At 34.1% G+C, this 25,490-nt stretch overlaps 2 protein-coding genes across 2 annotated transcripts; both read left to right on the forward strand.

Moving 5' to 3' along the window:
• Positions 1 to 1,580: 1,580 nt before the first annotated feature.
• LOC112776870 (uncharacterized) lies at positions 1,581 to 2,393 on the forward strand. Its single transcript, XM_025821143.2, has 2 exons — positions 1,581 to 2,075; positions 2,174 to 2,393. Exons 1-2 carry the CDS (start codon positions 1,581 to 1,583, stop codon positions 2,249 to 2,251), a joined length of 573 nt encoding a protein of 190 aa, XP_025676928.1. The 3' UTR covers positions 2,252 to 2,393.
• An 18,370-nt stretch (positions 2,394 to 20,763) lies between these two features.
• On the forward strand, positions 20,764 to 21,945 carry LOC140182424 (uncharacterized). Its single transcript, XM_072228622.1, has one exon. The coding sequence runs from the start codon at positions 20,764 to 20,766 to the stop codon at positions 21,943 to 21,945; it is 1,182 nt and encodes a 393-aa protein (XP_072084723.1).
• Positions 21,946 to 25,490: the final 3,545 nt, after the last annotated feature.

Consider the following 25,490-nt stretch of genomic DNA (forward strand, 5'->3'; position numbering starts at 1 on the left):
ATTTCAAATTAAAAGTAATAATGACTTATTTAATTTAGCATTTATAACAATAAATGAGATCACTATTATATAAGTTATTTAATTTGAAATAGCATAATTTGTGATTATAATTAATATATGTATTGCCCACAAACAAATTAGGAAATTAAAATAATTTTCTAACAATCTCCCACTTGAGTTATACATATATTCTTTCTTGATACAATCACGTCTTATAAACTTTATGCGCGCATCTAACTGCTATTTTTCTCATTACTTTAACAATCTGGTCGGTTTCATATATTAGATATGGAATTACCACAGTTCACATTAATGTCGTGACTAAACTAACTACCAATAACAGTTTTTATAAATATATGAAACAATGTATTTACGTCTTCATATTGGAAACAAGACAATTGCATAAATTTAAAGAACAAACAATTTATTTATGTAAATTGTCCTATAATTGATCACCTTTTGTCTAAATTAGTTTTGATTTTCTTTACAAATATAATAGTTTTAAATAATTAAAAACATGTAATCTTTTGAAAAAATCATTAAGAGATCAAAATACACATTTACTCTTGTATTTTCTTTGCAACTATATGATTTTTTCCTCTTTCTCTCGTTTAGTTATCCGTAACCTCTTTTTTTATTTCTTTCTGCAAACTAGGGGTGCACAAGATTCGGTCCGGTCCGAAGACCCAGACCGAATCCGATGACTTTGGGGTTAATTTGGTCCGGTTTTGTTATGGCCGGTTAGATCCGAGGTTTCAATAGATGGCTCCGGTTATTTATTAAATTGGGTTCGGGCCAAGACTCGGGTCACCCAGCCCCGATCCGTTGGACCCGTGTAGTTATTTGCTACTTAATATTTTGTTGTTATAGGTTGGTATGACACTATAAATTATTATTATTATGTTAATCTTGTGTTGGTTGTTAATTTTGTTTTAATTGTCTTTTGAACTTTGAATGTTTAATGTGTAATTGATATAATTATTATTATGAAACTTTAAATTATTATTATTAGATTCTAAATTATTATTATGCGAATGTTGCATTGTTATGGAATAATTATTTTTCAAAATTTAGAGGTTCAAAAGATGTAGAATCTAATTTTTGGTGATGTCGTGATAAAGTTGATCAAGACCCGGACTTCACCCGGTTTAAACCCGGCTTAAGTGTGGCCCGAAAGTAACACGATTTCATCGGGTTTAGGATCGGGTAAGGATCTCATAAATAGACCCGGTCATTATTTAGGGTCGGATTCGGATCACTACAAACCAGACTTCACCCGGCCCCATGTGCATCCCTACTGCAAACCCTTTGTTTAATTTAAAATACAAAAAATAAAAAAGAAACTAAGTTGGTTGGAAATGAAATTCCGAAACTAAACAGAGAAACTATATGAGAGGAAATGATTACCCTATTCTCTAGTATCTTGTACTCTCCGATTCTTGATAAGACAATTCTCTGATCCTCTCCTTGATCAATACAATGACCATTGGATAACTGCAAGCCTCCTCTTTTATTCAGTATTCAACATCATTTATAAATGAATGCATACCCCAACTCTCAGAGCAAGCTGTTGTGGGATCATGGCATCATCCGCATCCACAAATGTGAGCATGAAGCTTCTGATCGACACAAAGTGCAAGAGAGTTCTGTTCGCCGAAGCCTCCAAGGAAGTGGTGGACTTCCTTTTTAACTTGCTGCAGTTGCCACTCGGTGCAGTGGTGAAGCTTCTAACAGAAAAATCTATGGTGGGTGGCATAGGCAATCTCTATAAGAGCGTGGAGGGTCTTGGTGACAGTTTCATGCAACCAAACCTATCCAGAGATGTTCTGCTGAATCCAGCTTTCCCTTCATCGTCAACCGCCATCTCTGGTCTTCTTCTTCCATCATCAGCTGCTGCCACGGGAAAGGTACATGGAAGTAGTGGGTTTGTGAAAGAGGTTGTGACGTACATGGTGATGGACGATTTGGTGATTCAACCCATGTCAACCATTTCAAGTATTACTCTGCTGAACAAGTTCAATGTGAAGGAGGTTGGTGCCTTGCAAGAGAAGGTAGTTCAGCTTGGAATGAACGAGGTATCTTATCTTGTTATTATTTCTCTTGATTCATAATAAATATTAGTTTGTTGTTATTTTAGGTCCCGAAATGCATATGATGTGCGTCTGTTGTACAGGGCTTAAGGCTACTGAAGGCCTCATTGCAGTCTAAGATGGTGTTGACAAGCGTCTTCCTCAAGAATATAGACACATAAAGAGATATTCAAGTAGTTTCATCTATGAGCCTCGCGGTTTCAAATCAAATGTTAAGAATGCCTCTATTTTGTGTTTTGTTAATGTATGTATGTATTTTGAACGATGCATCCTATCCTTATGATGAGATGCTCTGCTCTCTAGTTGACTCAATATGTGTAGTCATAACTCAAAAGTAGCATTTCCTGTTGACTATTGGTATTACTATTATTATTATGTGGCATTTAACATTTCCTTGTTTGAATTTACAATCCTGAAAAGGTTCTTATTATTGTGGTAGGGTCGATATACAATAACATATATAATATTAAAATGTAAGAGGTTTAATTATTAGAAGGACGTGAATAAGATGACAAGCAGATAGTAGTGAATAAAACACACAGAGAGGAATTTGCATTTTTACTTTGTTGGTCAATAAACAATGAAGAAATATGTAGAATTAAATTATGGAACAGACGAACAGTATATGAAAAAATAGAAAAGCAATGAAAATATTAAATAATATAAATAATAAAATAAAAAAAAGAATTAAAATTAAAATTATAAATTAAATTATTAATTAATTATTTTTAATTTTAGATTTTAAATTTAAAAAAATTGTAATTAAACCGAATCAAAATTGGTACTGGTACTGTTACTCCTAGTAATATGCTAACCTCTTATTTTTTATTTGTGATTTTTCGTATGTAGAATCACTTCAGTGCCGCTGCACTTTTCTATTGTCCGGTCTAACACTGCCTAGCCTCTTGCCGACGTCGCCTAGCCTCTCTTCATCCCATTTGCATTCTGTTGCTCCCATTTGCACTCTGTTGCAATGTGAGATCGTGTTACAGCATTTTCGTGCAACTTCTTTTCTTCTGCCCATCCGCAGCCGGCCATGCAGGCCCCATCGCATTCTCGTCGTGTGCAGTAGTGTCGTCGATATCTGGTGCCATACGTTGTTACATTTTCATAGTGTATAACCGTCACATGCATGTAAATGAAGTCTAATTTGGATGAATGGCTTTGTGATGCTGGATCGTCATTTATCAATAACAAGTCAGATGTCTAGTACATTAGGTATACGGATTATTTATGTGGCTAGTTTGATTAAGTAGTTACTATTAATATATGTTGGATGTTCAATTCAATAGGTATGTAGATGGTTATGTTATAGGTATGTAGATGGTTATGTTGATTCTTAATTGGATAGTTATTTTTTTTATTTAGTTTACTCATACACAATTAACAATAACTGAATATTCAATTCATTTGATATGCAAATGGTTGTCCTAATATTAGAGTTTAAGAGATAATTTAAAAATAGAATTTTTCTTTTTTACTTTATTAGACTAATTCTAAAACCTATTATTCACATTGTTCACAAAATTGATTGTGTAGTTAACAAAACCGGTTAAATTATTAAACAGTTGTTGAAGATATTTTGAAGAGTTGAGATAACTATTAGTGGTATTGGAAAGGTAAGCGGTGTGGACTCTCGAGGCGCATGCATGCACCAATTAAATGGGATTTCCAGCTTCCTTCGTCTCTATATATCCCTTAAAAAATCACCCATTTTTACTCCATCTCTGTCTTTGAGGCATGACGACCAACACATCCACTAAAACTAGTTTGAGTATGAAGCTTCTGATAGACACAAAGGGAAAGAAAGTGCTGTTTGCAGAAGCTTCTAAAGAAGTGGTGGATTTTCTCTTTACCTTGCTTCAGTTGCCACTTGCTACCGTCGTCAAGCTTTTAACCAAGGAAGTTGCCGTTGGTTGCTTAGGTAATCTGTATTCTAGCGTTGAAAACCTGAACCATATTTACATGCAATCAAATCTATCTAAGGATCTTCTCCTTAGTCCAACCGTTCTTGGCCCTACTTCACCTTCCATCTCCTGCCTCCTCCCTTCAGCTGCTGGAATGATAACGCCAAAGCTGTACGGGTGCAACAATAGTAACTGCAATACTATATCAGATTTGTATAACTCTTTTTGTGGCACTTGTACGAAATATCCTTATTATAATACGACGAAGGAAACGACCTATATCAAGCGTAACACAACCAATCGATTGAATTGAGACCTCATGTTGTTTTGAAGTATTTAATCGATTGGGTATTATAAGCAATTGATTGAATTATTAAAAATTCACATTTTAGTCATCGTTTAATCAATTGGGTAATATGACCAATCGATTGATTTTTGTGAAAATCATGCTGCCTTGCAATTTTCAATCGATTGTTTTGTGATAACAACCTATAGTTGAGTTATGGAAACCTGAAATTCAATTGATTGTTTTGATAATCCAATCAATGACGAACGTCACGGATCAAATATAATCTTTTAATCGATTGGAATAGCCAAAAAGTTTATTACGATCAATGGAAGATTTAATTCGTTATTGTTTTTGTTTTTTATTGCTAATAAACATAATAGATTAATGATAAAATAATAATTTATAAAATAAAAAATAATTTTTATGATTAAATAAAATATATGGGGTTAATTTGTAATTAAAATTAGATAAGGACTATTTATCAGTTATTAAAAAATTTAAAAAACATATTTTATTATGGGACCATTTAATGGTCCAAATGTTCTGGGACCATCGAATCCTTTGCTGTACTTTTAAGTGTTGTTATGTTAGGTAGATTATTTTATGTTACCGTTTTTTAGTATAGTTACTGTTTATTGTCTATAAACATGTTAATGAATATAAGAAAGTATATTATTAGTTAATTTAGTCAGAGTTATTAGCTTGTGTTATAAATTAGAAGGTAATTAGTGGAATAATTAATTAGGTTAATTTAGATAAGAAAGAAACGTGAGCAATAAAATTTAGAGTGGAGTTAGTTATAAATTAATTAGTTACATGACGACGTCAGTTAAATATATAAGCTAATTTTCATTTAGTTTATTTTTTAATAATCTAGTGTGTGATTTTATTTTACTAGACTGTGTTTCGATGGAGCAGCATTTATTGGGTTATGAACATGAGATGTATAGATTGGATCACGTTGAGCACATTGCTGGGAGGCTTGATCGAGTGGTATGATTTTTTAACTTTTTATTTTATTTTATTGTATTAAATAAAAAGTGAACTTGCTATTATATTTCTTCACGGTACCTTTTTTTATTAATTTTTTTCCGTTTGGTAGGCGCCTCGGATCTTGCGCACCAGACAGAATTTGATGACACGGCCGCCGGAGCAGATTAGGCCATATCTGAGACGAGCTGAGTTTGAGTACGTGGCCTATATGGTCGAGTTCGAGCACGATTGGTCGCTTGCCTCGGCGTTGATAGAGAGGTGGAGGCCTGAGTCCCATACATTTAATTTACCGTGCGGGGAGATGACTATCACCCTGCATGACGTGGCCTATCAGTTGGGACTCAGGATTGACGTTGATCCTGTGAGTGGATGCATATGTGGGTGGGAGCAGCACCATCAAGGACCGACTATTGAGAAGTTATGTGAGCAGATTCTGGGTGTTGTTCCCGATCCAGAGGACAGACAGTCACAGACAAAGTGGACTGTGAAGCTCACTTGGTTCCACAACACGGTTTTTAAAGAGTTGGAGTAGGACGCCACAGAGGAGCGCCTGATGTGGTACACGAGAGGAAACATCATGCAGTTGATAGGGAGTATCCTCTTCCCCGATGCATCTGACTTTCGGGCGCATATCAGGTGGCTTCCCCTGCTGGAGGACCTTGATACATGTAGCCAGATGTCGTGGGGTTCGGCTGTGCTGGCATGACTGTACCGCCAGATGTGCCGAGCCACAGAGCATGGTCAGCGCAACTTGGGAGAATGCGTCAGCTTGATGCTTTCTAGGGCCTACCACCGTATTCCGTTAGTACGGCCTGATGGCTTTTATGCTCGTCGCTTTCCCCTAGTTGAGAGGTATTATAAACACTAACCAAAGTTATTCATATCATTATTAAGTTGTTTATTAATAATAAAGGATAAAATATTATTGTTGTTTGATCTGTAGGTGGATTCAATATTGGCCGAACAATGCTACAGGCGAGAGTAAGCTGAGGCAGTACAGGCGTACGCTGAACGGGATTCGGATACTGAAGGTAAGTAATTAATGTTTAGTTTACTTTTGGACATGTTGCATATGATTATCTGAATTTCGTTGTGCATCTGTGTTCTGTGAACAAGTTGAGTGGACCCCATATGCTGACCCGCAACTGGTTGGGCTTGTTCCACCGGCGATAGCAGAGGCAGATGCCTCGGCGGCGGTTGTATGTCTACTGCTTTGCTTCACTATCGTCGAGTGGCATCTGGTGGACCTGGTAGTACGTCAGTTCGGTGGCCTGCAGCACATTTCGACTAGGCCACTGAACATTGACGACATGCACAGGCTGGATGGGAGATTCAGTCGCGACGAGTGGTTCCCGCAGCTGCTTGGTGGCTGGCATGAGATGTGGGATGCTCGAGCCGACCATCGTCTGCCGAGATATCATCATATAAACATGCGTCCGTCATTCCCGTATATGACATGGTACCTGCAGTGGGCGCACACAGAGTTATTCGGTCTGGGTAATCAACACTTAGTCGCTGTTGGGGTGGTGCTAGAGGACCTGCCCATACATCATCCGCTTGCTCCAGACCTGCATCAGCCAGACGATGGTCACCTGCCGGAGCTAGAGCCAACTGCCGGAGGAGGGAGAGGTAGGGGGCGGGGGAGAGCCAGGGAGAGAGGTAGACGCGGCGGAGGGCACGGGAGGCAGGGTCCCGACAAGGTTCTCCGCGAGAGAGATCCTGTTAGCCCGTCGGCTCACGGTGCCGTGGATGCAGGCCAGACGGTGGGATCTATGTCAGGATCCGTTTATGGTGACTACTTGTCTTTGAGACCGCCTGGGCCCCATCATTCGGAGGCCGGGACCAGTCATCAAGGGTAGCAGCCTGAGGCGAGCGTTCATTTTGACATCGGCACCCAATTTCAGATACCTTTCAGTTCATCCGATCTCGGACTCCAACCCAACTACCAGCCCATACTGGATACGCATGACATGATTGATGTCACATTGATGGTGCCGAACTGGATGACGGGCGCCGTGCAGGGGGTGAAAACGGATTCGAAGATATGTTTACGATGCCACAGCAGATCCAGCCATTCTCACAGATGCACACTACACCACCTCAATCTGCATACTTATTCTTTCTCTCCAATAGGTCTGCTTTTATTTCCGAACTCATTATAGAGTTCGTCAGGGTGTGCGACGAACTTGTTCTTATTCCTAAAAAAAATTGTATCCTTGAAAATAAAGGTGAAAAATCTTTTCTAAGAAAATAATTAATTATTTTATTTTATATACGAAAAAAAATTCTATAGATTTGGGCAAAACATATTATTAAAGTATTAAAATAAATATCAACCAATATTATATGAAATAAAAGTTCCAAAACCAAAAACTTTACATATATATTTTTCTATAAATCGAATGGATTAAATTCAAATTATATATTATAATACTAATCAATATGACTTGAATTAATAAAAAACAACGTAAATCAAAATTATTTATTTTAATTTATCAAGAAATGAAATTTAAAATGCATAATAAACATCTTCCAAAAAATTTAAACTGATTTTGGAGTTCACCAAAGATCGAACTCTTGACCTTTTGGATTTAGCACTCTAATACCATGTCATGATACCACTCATCCCAAAAATTTCAGCTGATTGAAAAAGGTAACTAATGATTATATCTCTAATACTCTCTAAACCTCCATTGTACACATTGTATAAATATTCCATTGGCTCTTCATACTTTTTCATTTAGTATATATTTTTTGTATTTTAAATTTCATTCTTTAATAAATTGAAATAAATAATTTTGATTTACATTATTTTTTACTAATTCAAATTATATTAATTTGATTTGATACTATAATGTATAATTTAAATTTAATTAATTCAATTTATATAGATATATGTACAAGGACCGTATAGATTTTCTTGATTGTTTTCGGTATAATGTATAATGTATAATTCAATTTAACCAATTCTAATATTAGAACTTTCATATATAATATTGGTTGGTGTTTTGTTTAATGAAAGAAAATTAATCCTGGTTCTCATCTTTACTAACCTTCGTCTAACTATTTCTTTGAGCCTCGCATAAAGAATGAAAGAAACCACTTTTCATCATTCCATCTCGTCAACCAAGAAAATCTCTCATATGCATACATACAAGCCATGGTGTTTCACAGGGATCTGAGGACGCGTATTTTAGGAAGCACAATACGTAAAATCCGTATTTTTCTGACAATACATAAAACGCGTATTGTTTGTATGGTCGATACTCGTCGACTCCCTATAGACCCGTAAATGCGGTGCGTCGTGCGTAATCATTCTTTCTCTTCATTTTGCATATACCTTCAACCCGAGTTTCACACTTTCGAGTTCCTTTTTCAGTTTTCTTCTACCCTTTTTTCTACTCTCCAGTGGTTTCATAATTACTCCTGTACGAGACTTCAATGGTGCATTTGTCAAGCCTTTTTTTTCTCCAAAAATAAACAAATTATTTTAATAATAGTAATGTAATTAGTAGATTAATTATATAATTTTTTTAATATGAAGTAGAAAAAATATAATAATAATATTTATTTTATTATTTAAATGAAATAATATTTATTAATGGTGAGAAAAAAAATACATAATTAGAGTTTATACTTTTATTATATGTTTAGATGAATGATGATGATGATGATGATGTTAATTAGTGATTAATATTAAATATATTTTAAATTTAAATATATATTTTTAATTTAAGTTATTTAAATCTGACAATAAATATATTGTGAATTTAATTTATATTTTAAAAAAATTTAAATTTAAATAGATATTTAAATATATTTTAGTTTTAATTATATATTTAAATTTGAATTTAAATATATTTTGAATTTAAATATATATGTAAATTTGACGTTAAATATGTTTGAGGTTTATTTATAAATTTAAATTTAAATATATTTAAATATATATTTATAATTTAAATTTAAAATATATTTTGAATTTAAATATATATATATATATATAAATTTGACTTTAAATTTACTTTGGTTTTAATTTTAATTAAATTTAAATTTAAATAAAATTTGAATTCAAAAATATATTTTGAATTTAAATTTATATCTAAATCTGATCTTAAACTGACTTTAAATATATTTTGGTTTTAATTAAATATTTAAATTTAAATTTGAATAAAATTTAAATATATAAATAAACTACATATTTATAATTTAAAATTAAATATTTTTTTAATTTAAATACATATTTAAATCTGACGTCAATTATATTTTGGTTTTAGGTATATATTTAAATTTTAATGTAAATATATTTAAATATATGTTTATAATTTAAATTTAGATATAAATTAAACGTTTTTTGAATTTAACTATATATCTAAGTTTGAATTTGAATATGTTTATAATTTAAATATATATTTAAAGCTGGAAATATTTTTAATTGTTAATTTAAATTCTTCATATGTTATTGTAAAAGATCCGTTAGGGAGATAATGGACTATTTGTAGGGTTATTGAGTTACAAAATGAACATCTTTTCAGATCTAGCCCTCTAATACTATGTCATAATACCACTCATCCCAAAAGTTTCAGCTGATGGTAAAAGATAACACTAATGATTATATCTCTAATACTCCATAAACTTCCATTATACACATTGTATAAATATTCCATTGGCTCCTCGTACTTTCCTTATTGTAAAAGGTCACGTAATTTCTCACAAACAAAATTTACATCCTTAAATATTTGAAAAAATATTTGACCGTTAAAAACTTAAAATATATTTTTAAACTAATACCTTTTTTAATTTTTGGAGGCCACTCAGATAAACACGCCTAAAACGTCTTTTTTTAAAGATGTCTTTATGTTGTGTTTTAATTGGTTTTGATATAATTTATTCGGTGTTCCTCATCACATATTATTAAATTCCTCAAAAGATTTTCTTTCCAAAAACAATAAAAAACATTTAATTTGGACTAAAACAAAAAAGGTAATAGATTAACTATTAGATTTTTTTTAAAGATTATTTACATAAAAAAATATATCACATTCATCAAAATATATATATATATATATATATATATATAAAACAAGCTCAAGCGTTTAAAAATTTTTATAAATAAAAAAAATAATTAATTTATATTCGTACAATATATAAAATAATTACTATATTATTATTATATTATAGATTAAGATTCACTAATTTAATTTTTTTTATTTTTAATATAAGTATTAGAAATAAATAAAATTTTTATAATTAAATGTAGTGTAACAAAATATATATAATATTAATTAGTTCTTAAAAATTTTTAAAAAATAGTTTCTCATTTTAGTAAAATAACTATTTATTAAAGTAGACAAATTAATTATTTTCTTCTCATATACGGTTTTTTTAAGACATAAAAGCAATTAATTAGGACATTGGTTAAGATAATTAAAGTCACTATTTCATTAAATTTTTAATTTAAAGAAAAATCCTAGTTAATTTTGGTATAGAAATTTCGAATTTAAAAACATTGATAAAAATTATGTTGAATTTTGATTTATTTGATTTTCATTTAAATTAATCACTACATAAGTTAAAGTTCTGTTTTGAAGTTATATTCGAGCTTTAATCTGATTTTTAAAGTTTCAATTTACTTAGTTTGATTTTTTAACTTAGGTATCCGTGGCTCATATTAGGGTTTTAAGTGTTTAGTTGAAAATAAAAGATAAGGTAACAAAATTTCAATTGTCACATCAAATAGTCGCTAGAATGTATAATGTAGCAGTCGTTAGTCCATTTCAGCATGTCGTTAACGATTTTGTGAGACAGTGACAAAAATAAGATTAGGAACCAATGTGAGTCATAACTATTAAGTTGGGAGACATAATTGTTAGAAGTGATTAGGAACCAATTGGGAGACATAATTTGTTGTTGCTTGATTAGGAACCAATTGTGAGTCATAACTATTAAATTGAGTAAATCGAAATTTTTGAAATTAGATTGAAATATAATTGTTAGAACTGAACCAGTGATCGAACCGATCAAGCTACTGGTTCACTGGTTTATTGGTTCAACTGATAAATTACTGGTTGAACCGATAAAACTGGTCTCACGTAAATATAAAATATAAAATAGTTAAAAACTTAAAATTAAAATTTGAAATGCATATCTTCACTAACATTTTATTAAGAATCAAGTCTCAACTTCTAAAAATAACTAATATAAAAAAAACCATAAAATTTTAATACTACAATAGTATCTTATTTTGACACAATAAAAAAATAATTAATTCACAAAGCCTATCATCTAACTATAATATCAGTAGATTTTAACACTAACATCAAAACAAATAACCTTAATCACAATACTAGCAATAAAATAGATTAAGTAAATTAATAAATTTTTAGTGAAATTTATATTTATATTAATAATGGTATATAATTAAAATATAATTAATTTTAAAAATAGAAAAAACAAAAATTAAATTAAATTAGATATTTATGTATACTATATAATTAGTATTTGTCGAATATAGTACTTAGAAGTGCAATGGCTAAGTGGCAAGTAGAGGTTACTTTTGCTCCAAGGTTCTTGGTTCGAGACCTTGTGGAGACATTTTAAAAATTTTTTCAAGCAGACCGGTTTGCACCGGTTCTTACCAGTTCACACCGATTTTATTCCTTAAACGGTCCAAAGAGTAAACCGAACTGGACTATAATCCAGTTTTAGTCCGGTTCACTAGTTTTCTGGTCGAACCAACCGATCCAGTTCAGTTTTTACAACTATGGATATAATAATGGTAATTAAGTTGACCATTCAGTTGTTTTAATGGTAATTAAAATCTAATAATAGTTTATAATAAAAGAAACATTCTTTTGCAACAATGAACCTATAGTAATAGTTAGGGATGTTCATAGATTAGATCATATCCATATAAATCCACAGTATTTATCTGTATCTGATCTGTAATTTGAGAATATGATCTGATCTGTAAGATGATCGGATTGGATCGAATCGGATCCACACTCTAATCAGATAGAAGTAAATATGTTTAAAAAAGTAAACAAAAAAAATTATTGACTTTTTTTTATAAAAATAAAATTTTTTTATATTTTTTATTTTATGGATATATTTGATATCTGATCCAAACATAAAAAGTGCGAATATCGAATTTGATCTAATGAGTTTAGTGCGGATTGGATAGAAATTTCAGCCATATCCCATCTGTAAACACCCCTAGCAATAAGAACTAAAAAATTATAATGATTATATTTTTAACTAAGAGGAAGTGCAAAAAAAAAGTATTAAATACAAGAACATTTAATCAAATATTAAAAAAAAAATTACTTTAAAACATACAGTTGGACTTTTTTTGCTCATATAATAATAATAATAATAATAATAATAATAATAATAATAATAATAATAATAATAATAATAATAATATGATAATTGCTTTGTATATCACACAAATATAAACGTTTTTTTTTTCTATGATCTTAAGAAAGGTTTTGTAAGTCTCTAACTTTGTTGTCGATTTTTGTAGTGTTAGCTCTCATATTATCAATTTGATTCATATATAATTCGGATGATAAATTATTTGGTGACGTGCTTTCTTTTTTACTGTGATATACTTGTTTATTATTATTATTATTATTATTATTATTATTATTATTATTATTATTATTATTATTATTATTATTATTATTATTATTATTATTATGTACATTAAAAAATAATAGGCCAAATTATTGCCATAACATAATAGAAGTATGGAAGTTTATCATTCTTCTCTAATGGAGGAAACAAAATTCTTTTCAATAATTTATTTAATGTTTAGTAGAATAAAAATAAATTTTATTAGAATAAATTTTAGTATGAGTTTAATATTTTTATTCATCATAAAATATTTATAGAATTACTCGTAGATAAATTTTGGATAAAAGAAAAAAACCATGATTTTTAATTTTATTTTTAAATAAACTTTATTTTTAATTTTAAAATAAATTTTATTTTTATTTTTATTTTTTAATAATATTAATTTTTTACCGTATATAATTATTCAATTATTTTTTAATCATATATAAATAAATTACTCTTAATAAGACTTTTTTGTGTTATTCAATTATCTTTTTTTAAAAAATAATTAATTATTAAAATAATTAAATTTTTCACAACAAAAATAATAAAAAAATATGAATGAAAAAAATTAACCATCCTGATACTTTTTTGTATTTTTATTCATATTTTAATTATAAACATAAATATAATTTAATTATATTATTTATGAAATGTGATTATAGATGTAGATAAAATTTAGTTATATTACTTATATATAGTTTCATTGTATTGTATTGCTTATAAAGTTAGATTATAATTATGACAATAGAATTGTTTTTGTATTTTTATATGTGTGACTAATTGGTGGTGTTAAAACATTACTCTTAATTATAAATAAGGTTTATAATTTAAAAAATCAAAGACTCAATTAAAAAGATACGAAAAAAATGATGTTAAAATATTCTAACTCTTTAAAATAAAAATATTCGAAATTTAATTAAAAATTATTTAAAATTTAAACTCAATAAAAATTTATATTCAATGTGTTTTGTATTAAATATATTTAATAACCTATTATATCATATTATATCATATTGGTTGAAATTAGTTTTTATAATGTTAATTTTTTAATAACACTTTATTAGAAAAAACTATCTTTTCAGAATTTTTTAAAAACTAATTAATATTATATATATTTTATTACAATATATCTTGTTATAAAAAAATTATTTATTCTAATGCTTATATTAAAAATAAAAACAAAATTTAAATTAGTAAATTTTAATCTATAATATAATAATAATATAGTAATTATTTTATATATTATACGAATAAATGTGATATATTTTATAATTATTTTAATCTATATTTTGATGAATGTGATATATTTTTTTTATGTAAATAATCTTTAAAAAAAATCTAATAGTTAATCTATTACCTTTTTTGTTTTAGTCCAAATTAAATGTTTTTTATTGTTTTTAGAAAGAAAATCTTTTGAGGAATTTAATAATATGTGATGAGGAACACCGAATAAATTATACCAAAACCAATTAAAACACAACATAAAGATATCTTTAAAAAAAGACGTTTTAGACGTGTTTATCTGAGTGGCCTCCTTAATTTTTATACTCTTACATTCTTAAAAAAATAAAATACTCTCACACTTAATCATCCTAACACGTTTCTCCTTTTATACTACTTGAATTATAATTTTTTACTCAAAAAACAAAAATACGCGGCAGTTTTGAATTCACAATATGCAATTTGTATCTTTACAATTTGCTGTGTATTGACAATTGTATTGTCACTTTAATATTAAATACTTTAATATTAAATAACACAGTGCGTAATCACAAAAAAAAAAAAAAATAACACAGTGCGTGTTGCTTTATAAATATTAAAAAAATTCGAATTCGTCCTCTGCGTATTGTGTTCATGAATATTTAGAATCAGAATTTTGTAAAACACTCTCATTTTTAATATTAAAGTATTATACCAAATTTTTTAGGGTAAAGTACTAAATTGGTCCCCTAAATTTGGGCGTAATTCTGTTTTGATCGATTTAAAGTATTTTATTTAAACCCAAAAAAGTTTAATTTAGCATCAATTTAGTCTCACAGTGAGGTCAAAATTAAATAATTAACAAAATGTCCTACATAACAATAGTTCAAGAACAAAATCGATAATCTGGATAACAAGTACAAACTCCAGAGGCACAAAATCAACCATTGATGCATCAATACATTTATTTATCATTTTCTTTAGTTTTATAGAAAATATTTTATTTATATTATAAAAAAATAATAAATACATGTATTGATGTATCAATGGTTGATTTTATGCCTCTGGAGCTTATACTTGTTCTTCGGATTATCGATTTTGAATTCAAATAGAACACTTTAAACCTTAAAGACCAAAACAGAATTACGCCCAAATCTAGGGACCAATTTGATACTTTACCCAATTTTTTACAATATCTTAAAAAATAAGCCACAAACCACTCATTTCAATATCAAGACGTTTAAAATATTTTTTTAAATATATTTTTTAATAATTAAAATTTAATATATACAATTAATTAAATTATTTATTTTTTTATTAAAATTAAATCAAATAAATTAAATTAACTAAATAAATAATAAATCAAAATTTAAATTTATTTAAATTAATATTATTTTTTATAAAAATAAATATAATATTTTTATTATAAAAAAATTAAAATACATGTATTATATATATTAATTTTAAAATTTTAAATTCTAATTTTTTTTTCTTTGACGTAATATAGTTAGAATTTAGAATTTTTAAAATTAATATATAAATATTTTAATTATTTTTTATAATAAAAATATTATAATTATTTAAAAAAAAATTAATTTAAACTAATTTAAAATTTAATTTATTAATTTTTTGGTTTGACTGATTTATCCAATTTAATTTTAATAAAAATAATATAATTTAATCGGTTATAATATATATAAAATTTTAATTATTAAAAAATATTTTAAAAAAAAAAGACCTTGACATCTTTACGTTAGTGTCTCCCTGTATATAAACCCTAGTTTCCCTTATCATTCACATTCACCCTCAGAATGACGACTAGTACTAGTAATTTGAGTATGAAGCTTCTGATAGACACAAAGAATAAGAAAGTGCTGTTTGCAGAAGCCTCTAAAGATGTTGTGGACTTCCTCTTCACCTTGCTTCAGTTGCCCCTTGCTACCGTCATCAAGCTTTTAACCAAGGAAGCTGTCGTTGGTTGCTTGGGGAATCTTTATTCGAGCGTTGAAAACCTCAACCATGTTTACTGGCAACCAAACCTATCTAAGGATCTTATCCTTAATCCAACCATTCTTACCTCTTCACCTGCTATCTCCGGCCTCCTCCCTTCATCAGCTGCTATAAACCACTCCCAGATAACTCCAAAGCTCTACAAGTGCCCGAATAGTTTCGATTATTGCGGCAGCAGCACTGTAACAAGTGCGTACAATTCTAGGTGTGTCTCGTGCGGTAATGGGCGTATGACGAGAGAAGTGAATTTCACAGCCACGGCGGCATCTAATAATGACAGCAATAATAATGGGTTTGTGAAAGAAGTAATAACATACATGATCATGGATAATCTTCTCATTCAGCCTATGTCAACCATATCAGGCATCACCATGCTTAATAAGCTCAATGTCAAGGATGTTGGTGTCTTGAAAGAAACCGTTGTTCAACTTGGCATGAAAGAGGTATCTCTCTTACACTCATCTCATTTCAACCTATTCCAACTTTAAATTACGGAGAAGTTGATATCTGTTAGATAAAAATTTAGTCAAATTAGTCAAATTATGTAATGACTCTCATGTATCAATTTCATGTGAAGTCGACTGCACCTGATTTTTCACCTTAAATTATACCGCTATTTATTCTTTTTCTTTCTGTATTAATGTGTTACAGGGCTTAAAGCTACTCAAGGCATCCATAGAGTCCGAGATGGCCCTCACAACCGTTTTCTTAGCTTGATGCATTTCGGATCTTAAGCATTTAAATTATATTTTGTTTCCTTTGATTTTTGTTGCCTTTGCTTAAAATTGATGTTAAAGACTGCGTTTCTTTGTTTTAGGATGTATGTGTTTGTCTTTTATTATTTATGCAGCTTTACGTTTAATTTGATGAATTTTGAATGGTTGATGAGATCTTTTGTAGTTCCTTTAATACTTTATAATCATATTTATTTTACGTCATTTATTTTGAATAATTACTGTATTGACCCAAAACTCTGAAAATATGAAAGCATAACGCATGATTTATTTTTTGGTCATACACACACATCTCACACATTACACTAGGATTTGAATTTGATGTGGCTTCATTTCAGATAAACATTTTGTTTCCCACAAACTAAAAACTAATCCCTCACAGATTTAAGTAATTAGTTATTGGCTTATTGCATGCATAAAATGAAAAAATTGTTCGGCAGAATTGTGGCCTCGAGGTGCAGCGTCGCCAATGGAGGTATATCCAGGAAACGCCACACTGTGAGATGCTCGGGAAGTTTGATTCCGTGAATTGATCATATCCCCCAATCAAGGTCAAGCTTTTATCTTACTTTATTATATAGATGTAGGTTTCCCCATAGTGATGGATACAGAAAATTTATTATTAGTTTTTGACTCCTGATATGTCATCCTTATTCTCAGTCGCACGAAAAGCTCGGCATGTCAGCAAATAAGCTCGGTCCCGCATCAGTCGTCCGAAAAGTTCGGCACGAAAGCAGATAGGAACGGCCTCACCCAGTTGAAAACAAGAGACGTGCTTGGCAAACCTAATTACCAAAACAGAATATCATAACCAACCTACAAACTAGGACTTATTCACAGTAAACGGGCAGAATAACGCCTATAAAGCCGAGCTAATATCCTCGGCTAAGGTTCAGGTTCTATTCTCAGTCTTCATATTTACTTAATCACTCTCGAGATTATCACTAACTTGAGTGTCGGAGTATCTTTTGCAGGTATTCCCGCCGCGGTGTTCGATCCAGGCCGACGTATAGCTCTTCCTCTCCGACGGCTGTTTGCTCGGAGTCGCTAAGTTCGACCACCCCAGTGCCAGGACGAATCACTTGGCGCCCACCGTGGGGCCGAAATATATCTGACCTCACCATCTATTTTTAGTATCTTACCTTATTTTGCAGGATTCCCTATCCTCGGATATGGCTGACAATGGGAACCCCCAATCCACACAGGCAGAGCTCCTAGCTCAGATCGCCGAACTCCAAGCGGAGGTACGGAGGATAGCTGAACTGTCCAATGGAAAGCACGAAGGAGAAAGCTCTAAGAGCTCGACGCAGGGCAATACAGATTCCCTGAACATCACTCCACCAAAGGAGAAGTTCACCCTCGAGAACCCTTTTTCTGACGAGATCACTAAGTTCCAGATGCCGAAAAACTTTGTATTACCTACAGCACTGGAACCGTATAAGGGGTTCGGTGACCCCCGAGCTCATATCAAAAAGTTTCGATCCATGATGTTCTTTAACGGCGCTAACAATGAGCCTGTGCTTTGCCGGGCTTTTCCTACTTATCTTGATGGTGCTGCATTACTGTGGTTTTCTAAATTGTCTGCAGGTTCGATTTCCTCCTTTGAGGAACTGGTGAGATCCTTTATTGACTATTTTGCTGCATCAAGAATTTATGTCCATGGATAAGACTACCTAGGCACAATCAAACAAGGCCAACATGAGAGCTTAAAGAATTACATGACCAGGTTTTCCGAGGCTACCATGGAGATCCAAGACTTAGATCCGGCTGTCCACCTCCATGCCCTCAGGGCCGGCTTCCGACCAGGCAAATTTTGAGAAACCATTGCGATAACAAAACCAAAAACACTTGAGGAGTTTCGAGAGAGGGCTGCAGGTCAAATGGAGATCAAAGAACTCCGCGAGGCCCAAAATCCGGATAGACAACCACAAAGGAGGGATGAGGAAAAAGCTTTCCGATCACCAGGCAACAAGGATACAAAGAAGCCTTTCAAGCTCACACCAAAATACAACACGTATACCAGATTCAATACCAAGAGAGAGAACATCATAAAAGAGATTCTGAATACCAAAATCGTGAAGCCACCAGCCCGGGCAGGAAACTACCAAGACCAAAGGTTTGTGGATAGGAGCAAGCATTGCGCCTTCCATCAAAAGTTCGGCCACACGACGGACGACTGCATTGTCGCGAAAGACCTCCTAGAAAGACTGGCGCGACAAGGACTTCTTGACAAATACGTCGAGAGCCAGAAAGCCAGAAGAGCAAGCTCGGATAGGGAGGAGAACAAACAAACAGTGACAGACAAGAACAAAACAGAGCAGACAACCCCTGATCCACCAAGAGGCATCATCAGCCACATATCAGGAGAATACGTAGGCGGAGGTGAAACAAGCTCGGCCAGAAAGCGAAGTTATAGGGCGATGCTGGCAATCGAAGGAACTCTGCAGCCAAAGAAGGAAGAAGACCCAGGTGTCACAATATCCTTGAATCAATCAGACTTCAGATCGGCAAGCCCTAACCTTGACGACCCAGTGGTAATTTCCATCCAGGTCGGAGAGCTGTTGGTAAGGAAAACACTACTGGACCCAGGTAGTAGCGCTGATGTCTTATTTTATTCTACCTTTAAAAAGATGCAATTATCAGAAAAAATGATACAGCCCTCCTCGGGAGAACTAATTGGCTTCTCCGGAGAAAGAGTCCCCATCATGGGACATATATGGATGAGGACTACAATGGGAGAGATCTCTATGTCAAAGTCCATTGATATTCAATACCTAATAGTACACTGTTATAGCCCTTATAATATTATAATCGGGAGACCCGCCTTGAATATATTCAGAGCGGTGGTGTCCACATTACACCTGTGTGTTAAGTTTTCAGTGCAGGAAAACAAGATAGCTACAGTGTACGCCGACCATCAAGAAGCTCGGCAGTGCTACAAAGCTTGTCTAAAGCAAGCCCATACGAAGGAGACAACTCGGCCCCAGGTCCAATCCATACATAGCTCGGCTGACACCACAATGTTAGCCGATCTCGACCTGAGAGAAGATCTCGGCGAAAGACCTCGGCCAATGGACAACCTTCACAAATTAACACTAACAGCAGATGAAGAGCAATACACACACATCGGAGAAGCACTAGAAGGAAATGAACGAGCAAGACTTATACACATACTACGCCAGAACGCCGACCTATTTGCATGGACACCAGATGACATGCCAGGAATAAGCCCGGAAGTCATCTGCCACAAATTAGCAATTGACAAAACAGTCTGACCAGTGGCACAAAAGAAGAAAAACCTCGGAGAAGAGAAAAAACAAGCAGCACTTGAAGAGACCAAGAAGCTCCTCAACGCAGGTTTCATCAGAGAAATTCGCTTCACCACATGGCTATCAAACGTGGTAATGGTAAGGAAAAGTTCAGGTAAATGGTGCATGTGCGTCGATTTTACAAATCTAAGCAAAGCTTGCCCTAAAGATGCATATCCATTGCCTTGCATTGATAAGTTAGTTGATAACGCTTCTGGTTTCAAAGCCTTGAGTTTTATGGATGCATACTCTGGTTATAACCAGATTTTGATGCACCCAGAAGACCAAAGCAAAACAGCTTTCATAACAGAGCATGGCAATTTTTGTTACAAGGTAATGCCTTTTGGCTTAAAGAATGCAGGTGCGACATACAAAAGATTAATGGACAGAGTATTCCAACAACAGATAGGAAGGAATGTGAAAGTCTATGTAGATGATATGGTAGCAAAAATGCCTGTTCAAGGGGTCACACTGTGACGACTTGATAGAAGTCTTCAACCAACTCCGAGCATATAACATGAGGCTCAACCCAGACAAATGTGCTTTTGGAGTCCAAGGAGGGAAATTCCTTGGCTTCATGCTAACCTCAAGAGGTATAGAAGCCAACCCAGAAAAATGCAGTGCAGTGCTGACCATGACAAGCCCAAAAACAGTAAAAGAAGTCCAGCAATTAGCAGCAGAATAGCCGCCCTATCATGTTTTCTTCCCGCAGTGGCAAACCGATCTTATCATTTCTTTCAGACGTTCTCTAAGGGCAAGAAATTCACATGGACGGACGAATGTGAAAATTCCTTTACGGAACTCAAACAGCTCTTAACGTCACCTCCAATACTCCAGAGACTAGAGCCAGGTAAGCCATTGTACTTGTATTTATCAGTATCTATTCATGCCATAAGCTCGGTCCTAGTGATGGAAACAAGAAAACAGCAAAACCCAGTATATTTCATTAGCAAGGTATTGCAACCAACAGAAACGAGGTATCCAAAGATAGAACAGCTAGCGCTGGCGCTAGTCACCACAGCAAGAAGGCTGCGGCATTACTTTCAAAGTCACACAATCATAGTACGAACAGATCAACCAATAAGGCAAATATTAACCAGACCCGAGCTCGCCGGACGTTTAATAAAGTGGTCAATCGAACTATCCGAGTTCGACATTCAGTACGAGTCGAGAAAAGCTCCGAAGTCACAAGTACTCGCTGACTTCGTGTCGGAGATGACTAATGAGACCCAACACATAGCAGCCTGTTGGAGCATACATGTAGATGGAGCATCAAACAAAGAAGGAGGCGGAGCTGGGGTACTGCTAAAAGAGGGAGAGAAAGTGATAGGCGAGCAATCACTTCAATTCCGCTTTAATGCAAGCAACAATCAAGCAGAATATGAAGCTCTGCTAGCAGGACTAAAACTCGCCCAACAACTTAAGATACCTCATATAACAGCCTACTGCGACTCATCACTGGTAGTACATCAAATCAAGGGCGAATACCAGATAAAAGATCCTTTATTAGAGAAATATTGGCTCATAACAAAGGATCTCATTTCAAAGTTCAATAAATTTGATATTATTCATGTAAACCGAGAACAAAACACTAGAGCCGATGTGTTATCCAAGTTAGCCACGACAAGGCAGGCGGAGAACACACCGGCCCTGTCACAACTAACACTCGACAAACCGAGTTTTGAGCAGGACACAATCTTAAGCATCATGCAGGTACCAGACTGGAGAACACCTTTTTTCAATTACATCAACACAGGTGCCATACCAAACGAGGAGCTGAACTTGCCGCTCTTCTGAAGAAGAGCAAGTTTCTATACAATACTCGAAAATACCCTATATAGACGGGGACACTCCCAACCACTCCTCAAATGCATCAGCAAGGATGAAGCCGAAGATGTTATGGCAGAAACACACGAGGGGGTTTGTGGGAACCACATCGGCGGCCAAGCATTGGCTGCAAAGATATTGCGAACAGGATACTATTGGCCGATGATAAAAAGGGACTGCATCTCCAAAGTCAAAGCATGCGATAATTGTCAAAAGCATGCCACTCTTTCAGAGACCCCGGCCGAGGAGCTCCACACCATATAGGTAAGCTGGCCTTTCGATAGGTGGGGATTGGATATCCTCGGACCCTTTCCGAAAGCGCCAGGCCAGGGCTTAAAGAAAAAGCTCGGAAAAGCTAAAGGGGAATGGGCCGACCTCATTCCAGAAATCCTATGGAGCTATAATACCAGCATCCAATCTGCTATAGGAGAAACTCCTTTCAAACTAGTATATGGTGCTGAGGCATTGATCCCATTAGAGGCCAGCATCCTAACACTAAGGACTGAGCTTTATGATCAGTTGAATAACTTGCAAGCTCGAAAAACCGAGCTCGATCTTGTGGAAGAAGAAAGAGACATCTCAGCCATAAAGCAACGAGCCAGAAAACAGTACCTAGAACGAAGACACAACAAAAGGGTAGCTCATAGATCCTTCAATGAAGGAGACCTCGTACTCAGACGCACAGAAGAAGCTCAGAAACCTCCACCACATGGCAAGTTGGCAGCAAATTGGGAGGGACCTTTCCGAGTCCTCCAGAACCTTGGAAAGGGGACTTACAAGCTAGGAACCCTTAAAGGAGATCAACTCCCAGGAACATGGAATGTCTTCTCACTAAGGGGATACCAATCATAACATATGTTGTATATACGCGAATGATGGCACTCTTTTTTTCCTCCGAAGGTTTTCCCAAAAAACACATGGGTTTTACTCGGAGAGGGTTTTAACGAGGCCGGACGCCACTAATCATCACACCAATGTACCTTATATTACAAATCAAAATATTTTTTATCTTGACAGTTACTATATATTCCAATCAATAAACATTCAAAATGAATCTGAGCTTCATACTCGGAAGTCAACATGCGCATGCCGAACATATTACTCGGAGAAATACAGACAAATAAAACAAACACCAAGCTATCCAAGCGAATCCTAAAGGCTCACTCCACCACAAGCCCTATATTAGAGCCTCTGCTCTCCTTAGTAACAATCTGATCAGACAAGAAATGGCTTCAGCCATCTCCAATACATACACACAATTGTTATCACAAGCACAATATATCACTATCATAACTTAACCAAAATATCATATTTTATAAAACAAAATAAGTCATCATCCAGCCGAGCTACATACTCGGAACCCAAAATACCACTACCGAGAACCATACTCGGAATTGTTCAAACAAAACCAAAACAGTCATAAGTTTAAAACCTACTACACCATGTACAAAATAAAAAGAGTAAACTAACAAAGGCCTAATCTGCCTTATCACCCATGCTGGACCCCTCGCTCTCACTTCCAGCAACAGCCTCGTCATCCACAAGCTCACCATTCACGACCACCTTCATAACGTCAAGCTTTGAAGGATCAGCCTCCGGGTATAACACCTTAACCTGGGAAACAGCGCGGTCAAAACCTTGAGCAAAAGCCTCATAAATCCCGCTTTCCAATTCTTTGATCCGAGGAGAGAGCTGATCATTCTCGGACTCCATGACCTTCAACTTTTCAGACGAGGCCTTCTGGAGTTTCCTCTCATCAGCCAAATCCAACTCTTTCTTCTCCATGGAAGCAGAGAGCTCGGCAATCTTTTGGTCTTTCTCCTGGATGATCCCAGACAGCTCTTCTATCCGAGAAGCCTCTTTTTCCTCCCGATCCAGGGCAAGCTCCTGTGCTCGACCAATGGCAACGATCCGAGCACCAATCACCTACGAAAAAGAAAACAAGTAAATAGGTGACATCAACAAAAATTTACAAACACAACAATACAACCTATACCTGAAGAAATCGGCTAACACCAGCTCGGCCAACTTCGTCAATCATTTTCATGTCATCCGGGAAACAGCAAAGCTCATCAGTCATGGTACCAAAAGGATACAACTTCGCCCATAGAGATCTAGCGTGCATGTTCTGATCATACCCATGGAGCCTCTTCTGTGATTCATATGCAGACTCGACCATCTGCAGAATCATAGACGACTCCTCCTTACCTTCTAAAACCTCGGCAAGGCTACCTTAACCTTGCCCTCTCTTCCTTTTTTGCTTCTGCCCAGGGCCATATTGAATCAAAGCAGCAGGACCTTTCCCAACGTTAGATGAAACCTCTTTCTCCCCTTTCTTGCGCTGATTGAAGAAAAGCTTCAAACCTGCCGTGGTGATGGCAGGAGCTTTCTCGGCTGCAAATCAGAAACAACCAAGGTAAGGAACAACAGATCAAAACATAAACACAGAACAAACATAATAAAACAGATTACCTATGTGATCATACACAGCCTGCCTATCAGTATCCCATTTCAACATCTCGGCAACAGATAACAAACCTTTCGGACCCAAGGATTTAAACAAAAAATCCATCACAATATCATCATCAGGAAGCCTATCATCTACATCTAAAGCTTGATACGGCTCGGCACACCAAAACAACAGAAATCTCTCGACTAAATGCTCATTCAAATAAAACGGGAAGTCTTCGGGAACACTCCTAACCCTAACAAACATGGATTTAAAATCCTTAAACGAAGACTTATATAGACCAAACACAGCACGACGGGGATAACTGCTAAGATTTACCCACAACCCCCTATGCACCCCTTTTGCTTGAAATAAAGAGAAAAACAGCCTCAAAGACGGCGGACGCTCCAACAGTTCCATCAAAACCTCGAATGCCCGGACAAAACCCCAAGAGTTAGGGTGAAGCTGGGTTGGAGCACAGTTCAACCAATACACCCCACACTCGAATTCAGTAAAGGGAAGCCTCACACCCAACTCAGTAAACAAGCAACTATACATGAAAAAGAAAGACCAATCGTCAAGTCGGTTGCACATTCGATCATCTCTTTCACAAGGTAATAACTCTATTTTAATACCACTACCCTCCCTGACCCAGGAATCCGAACCCAGCAATCTCACTGACTCCTCATCATCAAACTGGGAGACATACCCCTTCACTCTAGGATCCACCCAACCGTACAGGTCACCCACATTACAGTCCTCCATCACAAGGAACGAAACAAGAAAGACAGAAAAGCAAAAAAGTAGAGGAGTTAACACTGGCCTTTCTTACTCATTCTCAGTCAGGCAGAAAACACAAACTTTTTTTCCTTTTTTGAAACAGAGAAGTATGAGGGAAAGAAGCAATGAAAACTACAAATAACTCCCCAACAAGCACAAATGGTTACAATACCAGAGCATTTAAACCAAAATTGTTAGAAACGAGAAGCATTAAACCCACTACAAAAACCCATGGACAGGGGTGCCTAGAAAAACGGAGCAGTTTCACATCAATCATGTCACAATG

Source organism: Arachis hypogaea, chromosome 19 (genome assembly GCF_003086295.3).
Source record: "Arachis hypogaea cultivar Tifrunner chromosome 19, arahy.Tifrunner.gnm2.J5K5, whole genome shotgun sequence".
Lineage (NCBI taxonomy): Eukaryota > Viridiplantae > Streptophyta > Magnoliopsida > Fabales > Fabaceae > Arachis > Arachis hypogaea.

Excerpts from the sequence above, each read along its gene's own strand:
- LOC140182424 (XM_072228622.1), top strand. The coding sequence starts at position 20,764 with ATGCAGTGCAGTGCTGACCATGACAAGCCCAAAAACAGTAAAAGAAGT.
- LOC112776870 (XM_025821143.2), top strand. The coding sequence starts at position 1,581 with ATGGCATCATCCGCATCCACAAATGTGAGCATGAAGCTTCTGATCGAC. Across the intron at positions 2,076-2,173 it reads TTCAGCTTGGAATGAACGAG|GGCTTAAGGCTACTGAAGGC; the intron begins GTATCTTATCTT and ends TCTGTTGTACAG.